The sequence below is a fragment of the Temnothorax nylanderi genome, unplaced genomic scaffold (assembly GCF_030848795.1).
Source record: "Temnothorax nylanderi isolate EJ_2023f unplaced genomic scaffold, tnyl_v1.0 TNYL_tig0021_pilon, whole genome shotgun sequence".
NCBI classification, from domain to species: Eukaryota; Metazoa; Arthropoda; class Insecta; order Hymenoptera; family Formicidae; genus Temnothorax; species Temnothorax nylanderi.
Window position 1 is genome coordinate 134,151 of NW_027249083.1, and position 21,932 is coordinate 156,082.

General features: G+C 38.5%; 1 protein-coding gene across 7 annotated transcripts; it reads right to left on the reverse strand.

Moving 5' to 3' along the window:
* Positions 1 to 277: 277 nt before the first annotated feature.
* Scgalpha (sarcoglycan alpha) lies at positions 278 to 21,495 on the reverse strand. Of its 7 annotated transcripts, none has more exons than XM_071700148.1 (12): positions 21,478 to 21,495; positions 17,547 to 17,870; positions 16,757 to 16,891; positions 15,261 to 15,400; positions 15,021 to 15,196; positions 14,576 to 14,677; positions 9,382 to 9,556; positions 8,614 to 8,861; positions 2,726 to 2,797; positions 2,071 to 2,214; positions 975 to 1,043; positions 278 to 880 (listed from the first exon to the last, which is right to left on the reverse strand). In XM_071700148.1, exons 3-12 carry the CDS (start codon positions 16,875 to 16,877, stop codon positions 856 to 858), a joined length of 1,272 nt encoding a protein of 423 aa, XP_071556249.1. In that variant the 5' UTR covers positions 16,878 to 16,891; positions 17,547 to 17,870; positions 21,478 to 21,495; the 3' UTR covers positions 278 to 855. The 7 variants fall into 7 exon arrangements, with proteins under 7 accessions (XP_071556249.1, XP_071556250.1, XP_071556247.1 ...); XM_071700149.1 differs by lacking the exon at positions 21,478 to 21,495 and adding an exon at positions 18,994 to 19,387; XM_071700146.1 differs by lacking the exon at positions 21,478 to 21,495 and adding an exon at positions 18,810 to 19,387.
* Positions 21,496 to 21,932: the final 437 nt, after the last annotated feature.

Sequence of the window (21,932 nt, forward strand, 5' to 3'; positions counted from 1 at the left end):
CCAGCTAATCGAGGTTTTTATGTAAGTATACGTGCGTCAAGACGATCCTAATGACCGCGAACGATAAATGACTTTTCTTAATTCACCAAGTGATATTTATCTTCCGAGTAAAGCGTTAATTACTCGTTTCTCCTTTATAGTTAGAATCGACCGAAGGACGGAACGGAGAATTGTTTTTTCATCGATCGAACTTGCATATTCTTAGGGAAATAATTAAGTCCACTTTCGATTGCCTGTCCGTCAACATATATGAGAGTGAGTATTGAAGCAAACAATGTTTCTATTATAGGATTACACATTTATTTCCTTAATACAAACTTTGCTACGATTATTATTAAGTCAGATCTCCTATGTTACACAATTAATATTTATTTTATCGATGCGAGTATCCCAGGTAGCAAGATGACGTCTAAAAACGTTTTAATGACGTTAAAGACGTCATTAAGACGGAATTAACACGTCATTTGACGTCACTCCTGCTACCAGGTAATTGTGTACAATATTGCACGAAGGAACGCTCTTCTATTCGCAACGCGTCTATCCTACCTATTCTACTGGAAGATAGATTTCGAAAAAATTTTTCAAACGCAAATCTGTTTCCCAGAGAGAATGTTTCAACGCCAACAAACCGCTGATATATTGCTTGGAAAGCGTGACGCAATACATGTTTATGGTTACCGATAATAAGCGATACGTGCGTATTTGATGTGATTCAACTTGCAAATTTGGAGCCGGTTTCGATGAATTTGCAACACTCGGCTCCGTTATACCTTCTTCGGAACGTCCAGCTGAATGCCACCCGCGAACTATATATTTCACTTAGCAGAACCAGGTTTTCGCGGGCTGCTCGTGTAGTCAGAAATCGGCGCGTAGACCGGCGCTATGAACACGAAACAAAACGAATAATACGTAACACGCAGATTGGGATGTAAATATAGGAGGACGATCGTACGGAAGAGCCGCAGAATACTTACAAGTTACTCGGTCCGACGTAGGGCGGCGGATTTGGACGAATGTATGGATTGCAGCGTTCACCGGAGACCCTAAAAGATAATAATAATATTAGAAATTTTAATATTTGTCACGTCAAAGCACCGCTTGGATCACAGATATGTGTATACAATAATGTCCATTTCTACCAATGCAGATTAACTCTAATCACGGTTTAACTTACTTTTTATCTTGTTCTAGTTTTAAGAATTAGAAAAAGATGAAAAGTAAGTTGAACCGAGATTAAAGTTATTCCGCCTTAATGGAAATGGACATAAGAAGCATTATATGAGCGAACAAAGGCTCTGTTGTCTTCTCAAGGCTTTTAAACTCTTTAAATGTCTATCTTCATTCTTTAAATGTCTTTTAAGTTCTTTAATCTTCTTCCGAAACTTTGTTTTCGTTAAATATAATAATTTGGATTATTTAAGTAATTCAAAACGCTCCATTTAAACAGCGTATAGCGCCTTGAGATTGTGCTCTTACGCAATTAAATATGGTTGTAAAAAGTGAAGAAAAATTTATTCGACTTCGCACGAGTGCCTCTTTACGACTTCCACGTAATAGATTCGCAATGCGATTGCATTGAAGTGTATTTTACTGGAAATAATTATAGCGCTATACAGTAGTGCGGTACGTGCGTTCGTTTTGATTAATGAATCCGCTCGCGAGTTACGCGAGTATACGGCGCGCGTTCTCTTCCTAAGAAACGATGTCGCGCTACGCCAGAAGTAGCTACGTAACAAAGAGATAATCTGTTGGGATTTTTTTTTAACATCTTATCTGAAGCAGGATCTTTCGAGAAAGAAGTTCCGGTGTGGGAAAAAATGACTTAAATATTCGTCGAATGTTCACGCTTGTAAATTTCTAGAAATCGAAACCGGTAGAGTATGCATTTAGATTTCGTTGTAAAAGACGCACGGCAATGCGTGGCCCCCTGTTTTTAATCTCTTTCGATGGAAAATTCTCGACAATTCGCGTTTAACAAACAAGATTATCTATCTGCTACAAAGATTTTTTCGTATCAAGGCGTTAAGACTTAAGTTTAAATCGTGTTTGTTACGCCGGGCAAATTTCTACCTTGGACTTCGCGATAGAGAATCGTTCGGGCTCGGTGGCTGAGCTGAAAGGGATTTCAGAGTACCTCTCTCCGGCATAGCGTATTGCACCATTTGTATTCCGTTGTTTCCAACTCCTTCCCCCGGCGTAGGTTCCCGCTTCTCGCTGCAAAAACAGGAATATCTCGCTCCGTTAAAGCAGCTATTTAAATTTAGCGGAACATTAATTATCTCCTCGCGGCCCGGATTTCGCGTCCGATGCAACAAAGATGAAGTTTAGGAACATGAATAAAATTAAAAGCCGGCTACGAGCCCGCGCTAGCCGTTATTTTGTCGTCACAGTTATCATATGACGAACGTGAGTTCATTAATCATCATTTGCAAAGTTTTTAAGAAGCGTTCATCAATTCTAGTGTAGTTATACTTAAATAAATGTGAAGTATTACGTAACATGCAGATAAATAGAGAAGCTCAGAAAAATGTGAAATTAATCGAAAACAATTTTTATCTGAATTAATTGAAATTACATTCAGCCGATAATTCTTTTAATTCGCGACATACTACGACTTACGCCAAATTAGTAACATTTTAGTAACGTCGCGTCTCATTCTTTGCGAAAATTAGTATTTATTAAAAAATTCAGACTCTATTTATGTGTAGGGACGGAATGAACATACCTGACGGGTTGTTCTCGCAAAAGGAAAATATTAAAGAGTTCATCGAAATATTCATCTGACTCTGGATCCGACCTAGGAAAATAAAACATAAATATCTACTGTTTTCCATCGCGGGAGTATCTTTAAATAGCGATTGATCAATTAATATCGTTAGTGTAAACTTTGTCCGGTCGGTTTAACATTAACACGTTTGCGTCAATCATAAATTATATTATCATAATAACATCCATAAATTAAACTATGTATTCTAAAAACAAAAATTGATTCTTATAATAAGACTCTTGGCATGCTATTTTTCCCGCAACGGCTGGTATTTTAATTACCATTTACGTCAGAACACAATAGTCGCGAGCCTCGCAGCCACGCACATACGTAAGGCATAGTAAAAAGCGAAGAAACTCAAGAAACCGAAACATTCACGGAACTTTGTCAGACATATCTATTATAAACAACGTCTGCTATTCATTTGTTATTAACGTTATTAATGTTAAATTAATTGGATTTCTTTAAACCGTGTGTAAACGGGTAATCGACTGTTGCGAATATTCCAATCATTCTTACAATCGACGATAAAAATATAGTAATGAAATATTATTCCTTCTCCACGATATTATTTTTTGCCCATTTTCTATTAGAATCTCTGCCAACTCTTACAGATTGTTAATATAAAGCAAAATTTTCATATAATAGAAATTTCAAATAACTGTTAAAACAAATTAATTTTCCTCATAACATTTAATCAAATTCTAATTAATATTCGTATATTTATCGTAGAATGGGAAGAAAGTCGAGAGAGTCCTGAATCGAAGAGATCGAACTGGTAAAACCCGTTTATCGTATAATTTCGGCGAAAACCCGACTTCTTCCGTTGTGCGACAGGCTTCTACGACGGGTTCCGCTCGAATCGTATTCCGACGAATAGATCCTCCGAATAGCTCCTCTCTCTCTCACTCTCTCTCTCTCTCTCCATTCGCATAACCGCCAGAACTTTTTAATGAGTCATATCGCGCGAATGACGCGCGAGTCCTGTTCCTGTTTGCGCAGCGCCCGCATTATCAACCGCGCGATTACCTTGATCGCGGCACGGTTTGTCGTCGGGGTCCCCCTCATCGTGGAACGCGAGCGATTCGACAAAAACGCGAAACGCGGAAATGTATAAGTATGGCGAATGTGCGTATCGATCGTGACTTGAAATGGATCCTTATACCGACACTCTCTCGGTGCTACGCGAAATGCATGCGGCTGCGTCAGCGTTGCGTCAATCGTCACGTGTGGCACGACGTAATTGACTTGTTATCGCGACGCGCCGATGAAAATTGTCGCGCCCCACGATGTACTCCCAAGACACGCACGCACCCGAGTGCGTGCGAGTGCGGTGCTTTGGGCAGGGCCTCTCTCTGCGAACGCGCCGATGCATCGTTGTATGCATCGTACCGTTACCATGCAACATACGAACACCCGGCGACCTGATTAAAAGCCGTTAACGAAGTTCCGCCACATTCCGCCTAATCGCACGTCGCGATACGCTTCTAATTATGGACGCGTATCGAGTCGGCCGTAATATTTAATCTTGCTGAGGAAGAAACGCGCCTCCCGCTGATCGGAATCTCCGTTATCGCGAAACGAATATTGAAATTCGTAAAAATTACATTGAAACGTGAATTTTATACCTACATCTGCACTTTACAATAAATCATAAACCTAAAATATTTTACGTAAATTATCAGATTACGATTGATAATGTTTACGTTCGCCAGACGCGTTTCATAATTGTTACGTGCCGGATGTTCGGTAATGGACATATTACACTTGGCGAACAGAAGCGATTATAGATTCATGTTTATTTTCCTCGCGATCGTAACTTGCATACTGATGTGAGCTGTTTATAAATTACCTCAATGGTTTTATTGCTCTCCGTCGCAAAAAATATTGACGTTATACGATTAGATTAGATGCGATTTCGTGTATCGTTTGAATACGCATTATCATTGGAAGTTCAAGAGGTTTCGCTAAATATTTTCGATAAATACTTTGACGTAAACCGCCTAACTATAATAGATTAACCGGTATTATCAAAAATAACGAGTCACATGCTGTGTACTAAAGTGAAAGTGTTTTGTAAAGTGACAGATAAATCAACAAAGAGACGTATACACTTACAAGGGAGACATGTACGTTAAATTAGATCAATCTCTTTAAGTTGTAAACCATGGCAAAATTGAAAAAACTGATTCGATACTTATACTTAATAACTTTCCTAACTGCAGTCGAGTTGAACGATACACTTTTTCCAGCAATTTCGCATATACCTTATACGCAGATATAAAAATACGGATATCTTTAGTTAGAGCACGTTTTCATAAGTGCATAGAAAAGCCTATAGATTTTATGGCAGCACTTATGCGGTAACTTTGTAAAGTGGCTTTTGTAGCCATTGTAAGCATCATTTCCGGGCACTTCACGCCTTTTACAGCGGTACAGTGAAGCCGGGCCACGCCGCTTTTGTGGCCAGCAATTGAAGCGTTCAACCGAGGCAGCGTTATGTCATTTTACGAACTTGTAGGTATTATTAGAAATTCCCGCCCTATTCCACGTCTTTTATCGAACGGGGTGTAGTATATAAAATAAAATAACATATGAAAAATATTAAATATGCTGAAAAACGTATCGATTTTTTAGATTCTTTATATATCTCTTTCGGACAGCATTCTTACCCTTGAGGTAATTTGTTAAATAATCGGTTTTTATATCTTCTTGTCGGGTATTTATTCCTTTCCATAAATCCTTTCCATAAATGGACGCGTTTCTCCATATAAACTTTTAACAATTTATATTATTAAAAGAATTTTATCATTTGTCTTTTAATCAAAAGATGTATTATTGGTATATTATTAAAGGTTTATTATTATCTGCATTGTTAAATTCGTAGTGTCAAATTACACTCAATTTTAATTTTTAACCATTTCTATAGGTCGCCACTACTCCTACTCAATATATCATTAATTTTACTAAAACAATGTTAATTTAACTAAATCAATGGAGTTAAAATAATACTGTTTTGTTAAAATAATAATTTTCGACACACGTGGTAGTCAAAAATAACAAAATGTTATTTAACTCATGGTATAGGTTTAAATTTCATCCTTTAACGGTGTAAAACTGTTCGTTTAATAGAACGAAAAAGAGAATTCTTTTTTCTCTTTTACATCTTATACATAAATTCACGAAATGACGTGGCGTCGTTTAAGCAGTGACACACCGATCGTTGCTCGACCCATCCGGTCGCGATTGCGGACGAACGAGAGAGCTGCGATAGTGGGAAATTTTAGTAGACGCGCGACCAGACGCCAATTCAAGAATACAAAACTCAACCGGTGTTTTTACATCGATCGGAATGTAAAATTAGCGCTCGTTGCGTGATCGGCCGTTCGGCGATCGGAAATCAACATCGATCGGTGCAGACACATTAATCTATTTCCGCGTGAACGAGCCAGCCGCCGTCGCCGATAAGCGATTCTATTGCGTCACTCCGATCTCGATCACGTCACACACCATCTGACTATTGATCGTAAAGCGCCGATCACTCGCGGTCACTTACCCGTTCGTTATGTATGCACTCACGCACGCACGCACGCACGCACGCACGCACGCACGTATGTATGCCATGCGCCAATGGCAAATGTGTATACACACGGCAAAAGATACCAAATCATATGTGCTAAAATGGTAATAGTGTGCACGTGTATGACGCGAATGTCTAGCGAAAGAGAGGGAAAAATCAGGTGATTTCTTATTGTCATCGTTGATGACTAGGCATAATTATTTTTAAAAAATATATGTCGATATTTTTCCCTACATATTATTAGCGCGGTACCGGTTTTATTAAATGGTGTCGTTGAAAATATTGAAAATTAATTAAATATGAAACTCATCATATCGATCAATCAGTGCCTTTCTTTTCTTTCTTTCCATTATTATTTTTTATTATTCTTTATTATTCTTTATTATTCGGTCTTTATTCTTATTATTATACTCGTGTTTTCTACTCTTCCGTCGATTTGTTCGCACGTCCTTTCCATTTCTCTTTTCTGCTTTCTTTTCTTGTTTTCTCTTTCTCCTTATCGGTTTCTGTGGTAGATAGCGACACGGAGCATTACCGATGTTATTGACAGCTAATTAATTAAGCATTGCCGGAAGCCAATAACAGAAGCCAGAAACAGTCACGCGCTCTCGGGATCGGGAATACTTATTAGAAATTATCAGCAGCATATAATAGATAATTGTTTCAATAGTTCACGGCAAAATTGGAGCGATTGATGATGATGGCTGGAAAATGGTCATCCGTACGTAAACTTTCGCAAAAACCTTGTATTAAAAATTATAAATAATAGGTATGTTAATCCGTTATGCATTTATCTGCAATTATCTGTGCTATCAGTTTATCGTTAATTCAATCCTAAAATAGGTTTGACGTTCGACGAGCTAAAATAGTCTTTTTTTTTCGTTTTACCAACTAAATACGTATGCGTGCAAAATAAACGTGACGCACATAGAGTCCATAATAAGATCATAATTGGATCGGTTACGTCACACGTACAAGAATCTCAATTCTATGTCTATACTATACCTGCAATTGGTTGTTTGTGTCGCGTATGTAAATTACATTATCCCGGTGACTGTAATTGCAATACTTTTTACCGCGTGCCTCTCGAAAGATAGTGCCCGCTTCGTTGCGATTCATCGCAAATTAACCGTCCCTGAACGTCCGTTTTTATTGCCTTGAGCTGCAAGGAAAGGAAACTGGAACGTGATAATGTATACGGCAAAATATACAGCTCTTAATCTTACAAAAATGTTGGAAAAGCTACACAAGTATAAACTTCGTCTATCTTTGTCTAATTCGAAATCGATTTTTCCACGGCGAAAAATTGATCGCGCGTCATTCTTCTAAATCTTTTAGCCTGCAACATTAAATGTTCTGATACTTGGACATCTTCTGGTAATTCGACATTGTCTTCTTCCTGATTAAAATGTTCTTGCTCAACAAGAACTAGCTTTGAGTCTGTTATTCAGATATTCTTTGATAATAGTCGGCCACTTTGTATATGAAACTGTGTTTTCGATAATATCCCTCACTCTTTATTTATTATAATTATTAGCACAATTACATGTGCCATAAATTGGATAATGCTTCCGTTCATGTTCGAAGCCAACCGTTTTTGTACTCGCGTAAGTTTCTTGCTACTGTTCTGGTCTTTCGTGAATGTCACTTTATGACACGTGTGTCTCTGGACGGCCTTATCCTTTTGCTAATGCGACATATTTCATTTTGTTTCACCACATTTACATGTTAACGGCAAAAAAGCTACGATACATCATCTTGTTTTTAATGTACAATATTATAATTGAAATTTAGCAATACATCATTTCAGACTATTCTTTTGTGTTTATTAATACATTATGTAGCGTGTATGTTCTTCTTTTTTTAAATTTATTACCATTTATAGACTTATTTGCTGATATTTTGTGCCATTTTTACATTCATTAACATATTATTTTACGTCTGCTGATCCTCAAAGCAACAAACATTTACTCATTTTATATGACTAGCCTAGAGAAGAGACTCCGACTTGCGTATTTTCATCCCACTCTCAGCCACAGCATAGAATCTCTTATGCAATTTTTTATGCGCGCCGTCAATACGTAAAAAAAGTTTGATGTCAATTAAAGATTAAAAAAATAGATATAAAACAGAAGCGTTCTAATTACAATGTAAGAGAAATATGCAGATAAAATTGCTAAAATCAGTTTTTCTGGAATGCAAATAATCATCGTTTTGAAACAAGTTTGACTGGTTTTTCCTCCAACGAGATGTATCGTGCGCTTACATTTTCTCGTGATGTAGACAGAAAGCGGTGCTAAGTAAGGCGCCCAGCACGAGGAGCAGTGCGACCGGTACGAAAATCGTGGTGGCGATCTCCTTGAAGTAGCTTCTCGTGGGTATGCTGGCCTTCGTCGAACGGGCCCACCGCCACTCCGTGTGCTCGGAGATGCCCGACGACGGTAGACCCACGACGTTCGCGCTGGGGCCCCTCCGGGCGCTCTCGTGCTGCAGACTCTGTTGATCTTCCTCCAGCTGCGAAAATTATACCTTTACCGAGCAACTAACGAGGAGAGTGTCGTATAATGAGGTGTCACAAGGAGATAACGAGTATGATTTGCGCGATTGGCATTTCACGTAAAATTGCGTAAATTGTGGATATCGCTTGATCGAGATGAGACTGCGGAAATAACTGCATTCCGCAAATTAAGGACGATCCTGATGACTGACCATATCCAAGAAATATGCGATGACGACACGATCGAGTGAAATGTACAATGACGTGTCTAGAGATCTGCGTGATCCACGAAAAGATAATTAACATATTAGAGATTTGACGTGATAATATAATTCGCATGCAATTGTGTTTGCATAATTTTGTGAAAGACGAATAACGTGAGTAAACGTTATATAAATAGCAAACGTTATATAAATAGACAGTCAATTTTCGCCAAAGACATATGGAAGAGACTCTTCTCGGGCATTTAACATTAATCACGGTAAGTGAGGTTTCGCGTGTATGTACAGCAACGCAGTTTAATCAACCGCAACTTACTAATCTGAAGGAACACCAGTCCAATCTGAACTCAGCCTCTCGGAAGAGTATTTCTACACTGGTCCTCTTGAAGTCTCTGGGGCACGACGGCATTTTCCATAGCGGCTTCACTTCCTCCTGCAACTCGTTCAATTCCTGCGAGAACGGCACCGTACTACCCAGTCTCACGACGACTCTGAAACAAAACGATATTTCTTTTTGACAATGAGAAATGCATCAGAGAGATGCATAATTTTCAACGAGATGTAAAATGCAACGACGCGAGCGCTGAGTCAAGGAAGGATTCACCTGAGTCAAAGAGTCATCGCTCGCGACATTACGAAGAAACCTATATACTCGACTGTCGGAACGATCATATCGCGATATTCACGGTATATTTGCGTCATTCCCGTCAAGGATTCCTTTAAGTAGCGCGCGTGGGACTTTTGCCCGTACGTACGAGCGTGCATTGACAATAAACGCAGTAAACGATTGTCCATTACCTCGTAAATTGTTGACACTACCGATGTGGGTCAATGCCGTTATTGCATCCGGAAGACTATTATTAAACCGCCTCTTCTTTTCGCCAGCGCGAACGTATTACTTCAAAAGCGACCTATCCCAATATCGCTACGTATACTTTAATTTTTTGAAAAATAACCATTTTCCGTCAATCGTACTTGAATCACAATTCTAATTGCAGATCACGATATGACTCTTTAACCTGTCACATTTTTTAATCATTATTGCGCGTTACCTGAGCGAACTCGAAATTGTAATTTCGTTGGATATACTCCACTGATTTCAATCATCTGTTTGCCACGGAATTATGTAATTATTACTTCACGATATTGAGCTTTCTTGCGTGCGAATGACAGCCTACAGATCACACAGCTCGCGCGTTTAAATTCGACGTCTTTCACAAATTATACTACCTCCATCGATCAAATAATAGCTTTCGAGACTAATCATTATGACACTCTGCGAGTAATACGTGCGATACAGCGATATTAACTCAGCATGAGCAGCCTATACAAGAAACCTATAAAAGAAACGCAAGATTAACTTCTACTTGTCCATGCAACTTCTTTTCTGTTAAAAAATTGTAATTTTTTTCATATTTGCAAACTAAAGAGAAACATACCACAGTTCGGATAAAAATTTAATCTATACCTTTTTCGATTTAAAAATTTTGTCCCCAAATAATTCAGACTTCGTTTGTGCAACGAAAATATTACGCTGTTCTCGCGTACTCGCGATAATTTACGCTGATAATTTAAAGTTGATTAGACAAAACCCAATGCCCGTAGTGTCCAATGTCGAGGCAATCAAACTCCGACAATCTCGCGATCGCGAACTCCCGGCTTTCACTGATACGCGCAGCGATACGGTTGCACTGATACATATCTAAGGTCGAAGTGGCTCCTTAGGCGCGGCCTTATCACCCGTGGAAACAAGCCCCCGCCAGTCAGTCAGTTAAATGCTCCGAGAGCGTGATGACAATGTCGCATTTACGTTGGGAATAAATTGCCGCTGCTTGGTGTTATCGTACTTCAACGCGCGACGCGCAATAAGCCTGAAAGTGACAATCAGACGCTACGCAGTACACGCGATTGATCAGCACGTAATCGATTTATCTTAGTCGCGAGAGAGATTAATCGCGCCGCTCTCTCGTCCCGCGATCGTGGGCGCGATTTCGAGCTTTCGCTCCGTTGCGCGGTTACGATACGGCTCTCAGTTCTTAGTGTCGGATAACAATAACACCTTCTGAGAAATCTCGAGCGCGAGAGACGTGTGAGAGAGATGAAGGGCTGAACAAGGTGAAGGATCTCGGCCAGTAAAACGAACGTTCTCGTTCGTTTTATTCCTTCTGCCCGTCTAACTGGACACGTATCGCGAAATCGAGTGTGTTTTGCAGTGTCTTTGCGGTACCGATCGTTACGTAGTCGATTTATCTCGCCGTCGTGTGAGATTAATCGTTGCCGCTCGTCTCATTGTAGACGTAACAATTTCGAACTTTCGCTTGATCGTACATTTAAGGCGATGCACGTGTCCAATGACGTTTCGGTGTCGATCGAAAATAATTTAAGTGCGGTGACTGTACAATGGTGTGATTCACGTATTAACATGAGAGATATACGTGGGTGTTACGTCGAGACGTGAAAGGTAACTCCTCGATTGTCAGAATTTGTCGAACGCGCGGCGGTATCATGATAATAATGATCATAGGAGCGACCTGCAATTCCGTGACTACTATCGTTGCGGTTTCGTCGCATTTTTTCCGACAATAGGATCGTAACGGTAACAAACGTGATACGCTAGCAGATGAAACGAGAGTGCACTCGCGTTGCAGATGCGAGCCCGCTGCGAGAAGTTTTAGCGGCGGGGAACAAAAGTTTTCCATCCGGACGATTGTGTCCATCATTCCGCAAAAAGGAAAGCACGCGTTACAAAAAGAAAATTAATAGAAAAAGAGAAATTTTCGAAATTTTTTTTTCTTAAATTTCTTATTTCACGTCACTTATGAGTAAAACACCAGATAATCTTACAATTAGTCATGTTACGCATATCTTTTACAAGTCATTTACCTACATTGTTTTACTATTTAAAAATATTATATTTAATTTATATATTTGCGTGGAACTCTTTCAAAGAAAGGTCGTCTAATTTTAGAATAACTGATTTATTTGTAAAAAAGAAGTTGACTCACGTCGTTTAATAACGAACGACTCGATTTCATTTAAATCACACGCAATGAATCAGATGTGATGAATCAGAAAATCATCGAGAGCAAAAAACAAATATTACCTCGATAGATTAAAACCGTGAAACACGTTTATTCAATATTATTAATAAGTGATTTGGTCTCTATAAGAAAAACCATTGTTTCCCATCTCGCTGCCGGAAAGCACGTCGGTAGCTTAAGTGTGACTTTGAGCTGCTTTGTAATGAATCGATATCTCGTTGCGAAACTGTTACTCCTTACTTTGCCTCGGACGTATTTGTCCAAACATAAATCTACATCGGGAATAATATGTGATGTCTCTTTCTCTCTTTCTCACCCCGATATCCCGCGTCACGTCCTGCGCCACGTCGATGCAACAACGTTGCGGTTTCGTAACGTTTGAATTTCAACGTTTCTTTTGACGTGACACGCCTCATGTCGCGTGTAAATACGTTGTTTTTATGTCACATATATTGTTGCACCGGAAGGAAGCCGGCCCACGCCGCGCGCCGCTCCGCGCTTCAATAACAGCAATACCGCGCATGACTCGTCTCATCATTCTGCATGCGAGATCGTTTTCCACGACAATTCCACGAGAATAAGCGTAAATGTAGGTAAAATATAAATGCCGAAATTCTCCAATACTGACATTTCGTAATTAACTTTTGGCGATCCAAATTATCTTTCAAATCAGCGAAAATAAAATATCCTCGATTTAATTTAATCGACAGGTCTAATATCATTAAAGAATTTTTATTAATTGGACGAATTTATGAGGATTCCAAAAATATTTATTTGCTAATTATAATCATACACTGATTCAAATACTTGGGGAAAACTATTATCGCAAAGGATTATGTGAAGTCCACTTGGACATAGAACTTGCAAATGGTTAAATCATCAATGCCATGAACAAGTACACTTAAAATATTATATTAGCTGGTTCGAGTCCCCCCCCCCTCTTCGTTGCAAATTATATCTGCTGCAATCGTCCGCTCGCAATATCCTTCGATTTTTCTCTCTTATCATCCCTCGTACGTGAATCTCTTTGTCGTTAAAAATAACAATCACTGTTTGTATCGATAATATGCGGTGTAATCGTCGATTATAGAAAACCCACATCGTTTCAGTAACGCAAGTGTTTTCCTGCAAGAAGCCTGATGGACATGAAAGTGGAAGATAAATCATCGTTATCGTCCGTTTACGTGTCCGCAGAAGTATCGCGTAGATTACCGCGATAAATTACGATTGTTGATCCGTAGAATCAGAATCTTGGGGGAGTCACAGAGCGCGGGAACTATGCGCCGTTTATAATGATTATAAACACGATTATAAATGGAAAGTCCAATCGGCTCGATTCCACGTAACTGGACGCTTATTCAAGAAAATGCGTGAATAATTATGCCGTCATTCAATCGCGGATTCTATGGGAAATAATCGCGCGAAAAAGCGATATCTCTCGATCGACGAACTACGTTCACGACGAAGAATCCGCAAAAGGAGGAGCGTTTAATCGCGATGATGTAAGCGATAAAAGTCATTAATTGTGATTCAAGACGCTTCGTACAATACTCTTCGTCATTATAGGTGATTTAAACTTGGCGAAAATTTTTATTAATACGCATCATAAGCGCCAAGCCCGACTCGTCGCGATGACAACGCAAATCCCGATCGTTACTCGCTCCATATCATTCGCTTCAGTTCGATGATAGATGAGTCTGACAAATCGTCGCATTTGGAATATTTTTTATAATAATATGCTTGATATAATATATCATGAATAAAACATTATAATGTGTGCGAGGAATAAAACAGGCACGACTGCAACATCGATCGCTATCTCTTAACGACTGCCATTTCTCAAAGTTGTCGGCTATATACATAATTAGATTAAATATCCAGCCTCCGATAAGAGAGCGTTACCTATGTTTTTCCCGTCGGGCGCATAAACGATAGCGCATGTAGGAAGTAGCAATATACAATTATAAAAACAACCGTCGTGAATCCACGTCACGGAGCTGTTTGCGGTTGATCGGATGATTAGTACGTCAGCGATATCAGAGAAGCTGCTTCTCGTCGTGATGACAACATTATTCTCATTTTCATCACCACGTTAATGCGTTTCTATGAAATTTTGTCATCAACTTTATCAACTTCTAGTTATTCATTTATACCATTCGCGTAATTGACTAACGCTGGAATCGAGAAAGAATCCGTTTAAAGACATCATTATTTACGTTGTTCTCTAATACCGAATAATATAAAAAATAATTTATATTGTTTTTTTAATGATATATTTGCCACAGCTTGTGTAACTGTTGGTGAATATTATTCACCTGTACAGTTGACGATTAATGAAACGTTTGTAGAAAGAGGCGTTTGTAGAAAGTCATAGTTGGAAGCTTTGCCATCCTAAGTCTCGCAGCGAATTCTATCCTCTTGGATTTAAGGGCTAAATTGAGTTGGATAGAGAATAATTTAGAAACTCACCCTTCGCCTTCGCTGGGTTTCAGGGGTAAACGAGCTCCGAGCTCAATCGCAGACGCCAAAAAAGTCACGTACAGGTCCGTAGCGCCTTTCCATAACTTTTTTCTGCAATTAAAATTAAATGCGTTTGTTATCGGCACAATTTATTTATTTAAGTATCATTAATTGGAGATATAGCCTCTCGAAAAAATAAAACTGATCGATTTCACTTTTTGTTCTAATTTCTTAATTTCAGAGTACATGATTTGTTTATCAATTTTTTCTATTTTTTTATTTTAGATATAAAGTTAACTAGTTTGATTTCTGAGAAGTTTATACATGTGTTATATCGAAAAAGTCCCCTGTTTACGCTTTGCATACGGAAGGAAGCGACAAATGACGTACGTTATCGGTATCAAGGACGTTGAAACTACGGAATTGAAGATTATAAGAAATTTACGCGACCGACCTGAATATATCGAGGAGCTTTTGGGTGCGATTACGATCGAACATGTCTTCTACGTTTAGATTGTCAATTTTCAGGTGCACCTCGTACTTGGTCAGATTCTCTCTCTCGATCACGTTCATGTCGAGCACTTTGTAACGGGTTTCGTAGGTGTGTTTGTTCAATCCCACGATCTCCAGCTGAAATTATCTCAGTTAAGCATTGTCAACTGCAAACTGATGATATAGCGTGATTGTGTATCACCTGAAAATACTTTTGATCTATAGGCGCGACGCCGTATAAAAAACCGTGATGATCCTTCTTGCTATAGGTGTAATGTATCCATGACGGGAGATCGGGGGCGTTCAGCAAAGAAGGTTGATACGAAAACTGATCTGAGTGTCCTGAAATAAAACGACACAGTATAAGTATCCGAGATGTTTGCGACAGAAAATGGCAGAACAATTATTTATAAAAAATATAGAAAAAAAATATAAGAAATGTATAAAATATATCTGATGTAATAGAAAAATGTAAAATAGAAAAATAAACAACTTAAAATAAATATTTTAATAAAACTTTTAAAAAAAAATTGCAAAAATTGAAAAATTAGGAATAAAAATGTCGCATAGTAATAAATATGCAAAAAACAAGGTTAAAACGGTAGACAAAAATAAAATTAATGGAACAACGGTTCTTAATGCTGGTACAAAAAGCAAAGAAAAAAGCTGATAATGAAGTAAAAAAATATACATTTCTCTGTGAATAAAACTGCTTAAATGTCCGAAACATATATAAACATATGATCTAAATTCTATGATCTTTAAGATCCTTTCACTTCTCTCGAAATGATCGATCGACTCAAGTTTGAATAAGAAATACGAATACGAAATAAATTTTTTTTTCAAGCGCACATGGCAGGCGGCCTCATCTAATTTGAGAAATATAATGTTATATATGAGACAGGCGATAACTTTAACAACTCCTTTCGTGTATCGTTAAAATTGTCCGAAGGCGTTGAATTAGAAAGTACCGCGGTATGCGACAATATTGATCGTAAGGTCAGCGCAAACGTTTACGACGGTCCAACAAGTAATTGATATTCGCGGCGTGTTACGAATGACGTACGAAGACATAGTTTAATTTCGTATTGTGAAATGGGTTAACGGGTATCCACGTGAGATAATAATAGCTGTCCGATATTATTCCTTATTTTAGATAAGTTTTCCAAAACAATATTTACTGACTTTAAATGATAAGAAAAAACTGTAAAACTAAATACCTGTTGTAACCTCACAAAAATTTTTATTCTACACATATTTTTTATGAAAATAATAATCTTGGTTGTATAAATTTAATATATAGGAATTTAGAAAATATCTCCGTTTTCCTCGTTAGTTATATAAAAAAAATATAATTTGAAGATTTGGACGTAAAATAGAGTACAATAAACGCCGCATAATAAATAATTGTATTTTCATAGACCAATTTGAGGACTTTCAATCGTTTTAATTATTTCGTATTTTATCTCTCTAATTTGATTTAATTTTGATAATAATATACATAAGCTGAGAACAACGGTACATAATATAATTCTGTATCTTTCTTTTGTTCCTTGCTTCTTTCTTTCATTATTTTTTTATTTTAAGGTGCCAAAGATTTATTGATATATTGAGTTTACTGATATTCATTGGTTACGATACTGGATAAAGTATTTCTGTTAAGAAAAAATTAGAATAGGTTAAATATATTTCTCTTACCATCTGTATTCCAGTCGAAAGTCTCGGGTCTGATGGGAATGACGAAGACCTCTGTCATTAGAATTCTCTCGGCGGTGACGAAGGCCACCAATGTCGACAGTAATATTATGTTCGAGTGCATGGTCGTGTTCCGTGCTGGAAAGTGTCAACGAGCGATGCCGACAATGAAAAAGTCGATTGATGATGATATCAAGACACGATCACGTAGACGATAAGAGCCCATAGCGTTTTCGACTCAGACGATCGAAATCGCTCCGGGAGCGAATAAATCTGATTCTCACGAGTCAAAATATTGTATCAATGACTATTGAATCTGTACTCCCTTCTGTGTTTACATAAAATAATATAGATAAAGTTTCAAAGAGTCTAAAAAAGCTCCCAACAAGATTGGATATAATTTAGAAAAATGTAATACAATATTGTAAGATAATAATTATATAGATGAAAATATTCCTTAAATAGAGAATAAAGGAATAATAATAATAATTTTAATTGTTATATATTTACATATCAAAACAATTCTTTACTGAAAGATATATATCTGCTTGTCGTTTTTAGCGATTTGATGTCTTTGATAATTTTTTGTTAAAATTTGAATTTTTATTTAATCTTGAATTAAAATAAAGTGATATATAGATCAGAAAATATTCATCGCACGTTCGTTATACGTTCAAAAACATTTTCATGAAATAAGATTTCTTCAAAATCACGTTTATTCGAAAACGCTATCGACGTTCTTAGAAACGGTGCACAGAACGGTGCGCAGAACATGCACGCGATTTTTACTTACGGTGAAACGGTGCGCGATTAATGCGTCTTTGTTGATTGAGATTTTCAGCGGAACTCGTATACGATATCCGCTCGTCAGGATCAACACCGTATATGCGTTGCGTGACTCATGTATAGTATCTTTGTAAAAACCGCGATGTTAGTCTCCGGTTTTACCATTATTGCATCCAGCGGCACGTAGAACAATGTCGAGAAAAACACACGTTGTTCCCAATCGGAACACTCCCCTCTGCACCGATTGTTCCCAATAGTTTTTCCAGGGATACAACATTAGTATTAGTCAGGCGCGACTTTTGTTCTCCCCCATATCCAAGCTCCAGTTTTCCTGCAATGAATTGCGCAAGCAATTCTTGATTGGGCCCAGATACCTCTCTTTTCTTTGTAGCAGTTATTCTCTTAGCTTATTATGCGTCACAATGCCACATTCTAATTCGAAAACTTTATCTAGAGAAAAATGCTAGGATCGTGTATGATTTTCCAAAAGCTAGATTTGTTCTCGAAATAAATAGATATATAGAAATAAATTTGGAAGGTTGAGATTTTTTTGTGTGTAAAATAGACCTCTGGTGTTTATTTAAATAGTTTTTATTTTGATAAAAATCTGAATTTTATTTATACAAAATTATTAAGCAAACTTTTATTCTAATCTGGATTTAAATGATGACGCACATTTTACTAGCCTTAAAACATATTTCGAAACTTTGTTTTGACTTATTTTTTCCTGATTAAAATGATACAAATGCGTAATTCTGGACTTAATGCTCTCTGGTTTTCGAATATGATATTAAAGCTCGTAGGGTGGTTTATTTTGATCTTAGGTTCATCGGTCTTTGCACATTATACTGCAGAAGGATGTGAAAAAGAGCACTGTACGATATTTTAAATGCAAAACAGTTAAGAGCATTGCAAGATACGTCACTTTCTCGAGATTTTATCTTCTTCTGTAACAATTAATGCATAACGACATTAATGATCCAGCCTAAGCATTCACGAAAGCGAATCCACGTATCTCCGTGAAATCGGGGAGATACAGATACCGCGTGGACGGCAGCTCCGCGAGTGATAAATTCAAGAAAGTACTCCAAACGAACGCGGCTCGATATTTTTGGCGTGCCGCCTCAATTTCCCAGCGGGGTCACGGGAAAATCGAGCGACGCGGTATCGATTGTTACGCAAGGTGGTCCGCGGATACCTCCCTCGGTCGGTCGTGCGAAGGGATTCGCCCACGACGAATCTGGTCTCGGCGAAGGGCGCCACTACTTACGCGCAACACGCACCGTGACGCACACGAACCTCTCGCGATTCGCGTTCGCGGCGTCCGAAAATCCGCCGACACGACGTCCCCGCGACGTCACCTCGTCGTCGACGTTGCCGTCGGTCCGCGTTCCCGTCGCGCGTGCGTCGCCGTCGTACTACGCACGTACGCACGCATGTACGCACGAACGTACCGTATCTTAGGCACACGTGTCGAGGCTTACGTGCCCACGGAAGCCGGAGCCCGTCCGCTGCAACGTGCGTCGGTGGTGGACGACACCGCCGCCGGTCGGGTCAATGCGATGCGAGGCGAGACGAAAACCCGGCGACGGTCAAAGCCCGCAGTCCGCACGCGGTGAACTCACGCGCCTCGCTCGCGCGTAAAGTCGCGGCGTGTCGGCCGTTGAAATCGTTGAAATATCGCGTGCGGACCGTGCGGTAGGCCGACGACGACGTACGACGCGACGAACGGGATATTACGCCTGAGAGAAAGGAAAAAAGATCCGAGAGAGGATCGAGACGAGACGGAGCACGGGCGCCCGCGCGGCTCCTCGTTCACATGCGCGGTTGGAACATCGCTTCCGACTGCACACATACCGCCTCCAGGACCGTACACTTGATCTCCTGAAATTTATGGAACCTGTCTTTTAAGATATAGTCCTAATAAATATTCTAGAGATGAGAGGATAAAATCCGGTGAATATTCATCGAATACTTTAATGTCGGAAATATCGAATTTAAATTAAACGTTCCGTCGAGTCTGACTGAGATAATATTCTGCTCACCACAAACGCGCATTTTATAGGACATTATTTAAAAGAACATCATGTTTCGGACATTTTTTTAGGACAGAGAATCCGGAAAATAAAAAAGCGTAGTGATGAAATATACTTAATAGGGTATGTCGTAGCCTCTATTTCTTTTTCTCTTTTGCTCAAGAACGTTTAAAGAGTTTTTGTTTGCAGTCGTGGACATTTTGGCGACATTAAGAGTCGTTTAAAAAGAAGAAGATAAGTTGCAGGCTTGCATCAGACTCCGTTTCTTAATGCAATGATATTTTTATACGCTTCTCAGAAACAAACGCTGCAACGGTGTTGTTTGCTCCTATTTTTAATCGTTATCTCCGAACTATAATAAATCTCAATTTAACGTACTCTGCCGGCTGGTTATTTATTTCTTTTCGCATATTGAGAATCGCGAGTAATTTATCTTGCAGTAACATTCACGCGCAGATGATAATGACGTTCGTTGATACGACCAATCAAGTTCCCAACAAACGTAATCGCTTTCATTGACGCAACTATTATTATCGCCTTTCACACATTACGATGACACACTTTTACTGAAACTTCCGTCCCGCTGATTATCACGACGCCCTGCTGATGCCAGATAAGTTTTTATAGCTGGTCGAAAAACGTGATGCCGGCAGCCGGCTAACCGCCAATGGAGGATCCAATTGAACGAAAATTGTCAACTGACATGAGGCTACATCTCTTTTCGTAAATTCACACTTCGCATCTTTCTCAGAAAAGCCATAATTTGGGTCTTCTAAGATCGTCATAGCTCATAAAAGATTCAAGACCACTGTGCAATCGAGCATTCAGGAGTTTTTATTTTCTCGGATTTTTATATAATAAAATTGATGATTTACATACAAAATTAAATATTGTCTTTGAAAGAAATATGTTAATTTAGATCGAGAGCGAGTGTATAAGAAATATGTAAATTTAGGCTTGAATAAATGAGCATAAATTGCCTTTTGAGAGCACTATTCAGATATGTAAATAATTTTTTTAATTTGTACACGTGCCAAATTTTTACACGGTCTCTCTAAAAAAAAATACGTTGAAAAGCAAACAAAATTCCATTAGTAGAATTTTAGATTGCCTTCAGATATCTTTTAAGATAAAACAAAAAGCAATAAATTCGAAATATTTTGTTTCTGACATGCTCAAGTAGAGACTTGTTATCTGAGGATCAGAAAGATTTGTTGAACTTATTTTTTTCTTTTTCTGGTTGATGGTATTTTCTTACACTTATGTTATTATTTCAATCAGATAATTCAGAGGCTGTGGATAGAAAAGAAGAATAAAAAAGTATAAGACTCTATAAAAGATATAACTATAAAAGTATAGAAGAATATAAAAAGTACGAGATGGAAAAAGCACAATTTAATAATTTACTGCAGATGCATTCTATTTTATACATTTATACATATATTTATATTAATAAAGATGTAACATGATATAACGAACGAGGTTTAAAAGTTAAATATTATGTTTGATCAAAATTGTCCTTCTTATAATCGTAATTGAATTATGTTATTTAGCGTTTTTCTAATTTACATAAAATAAGCTTTTCATAAAATAATTTTTACGCGAATTGTATATAAAATACTCTTTTGCATTTTTCTGTACGCTGTGGAAAAGTTCCTGTAATAAAAATTGTTATAACGAAAAAGGACGCACTTTACATCCGCAAACTGAAAAAAATCACATGCAAATTTAAACTAGGAAGAGGACGCATCAGCGTAACCATTTCCTATTTTCAGAGGTACGCGTTTCTCGCAGTTACATTAATTTTTTCCTTATACAGAATCTTTCAGAGAAAAAAAAACGTTAGAATAGTCCCTCATCTCCATTAAAATCGCGCGTAAACGAGGCGTTTTTTAAAAAGACCTTCCTTTTCCCAGTCATCACGTCGATCTTCAACTTTACTCATTAAACACAACGCAACGCATTAAACGCACTATCACGCGCGTACACGTACGCTGATAAATATCCGGCATGACGTTCCCGATCGTCATGGGATTCGTGTGATTCAAGGTTCTCCGGAGAAAATCTCCGAGAGATCGACGTTGCATCCGAAAGCCCGCATATTCGAAATTTACCCGGTGAGTAAATCGCCGCGGATGCGCGATCCCCGAATCCCCTGTCGGGGATTTTTCCTGAGAGAGCCGAGGCGAACGAGAGAGAGAGAGAGAGAGAGAGAGAGAGAGAGAGAGAGAGAGAGAGAGAGAGAGAGACGTATTTGGCCGTTCACCGATAACGCCGATCGCCGCTCGCGCGTAAAAGCCCCGCTTTGTCATCCTCCGGCCGCGGCCAGAAATGACCAGCGGCACGCTGGCCGATGG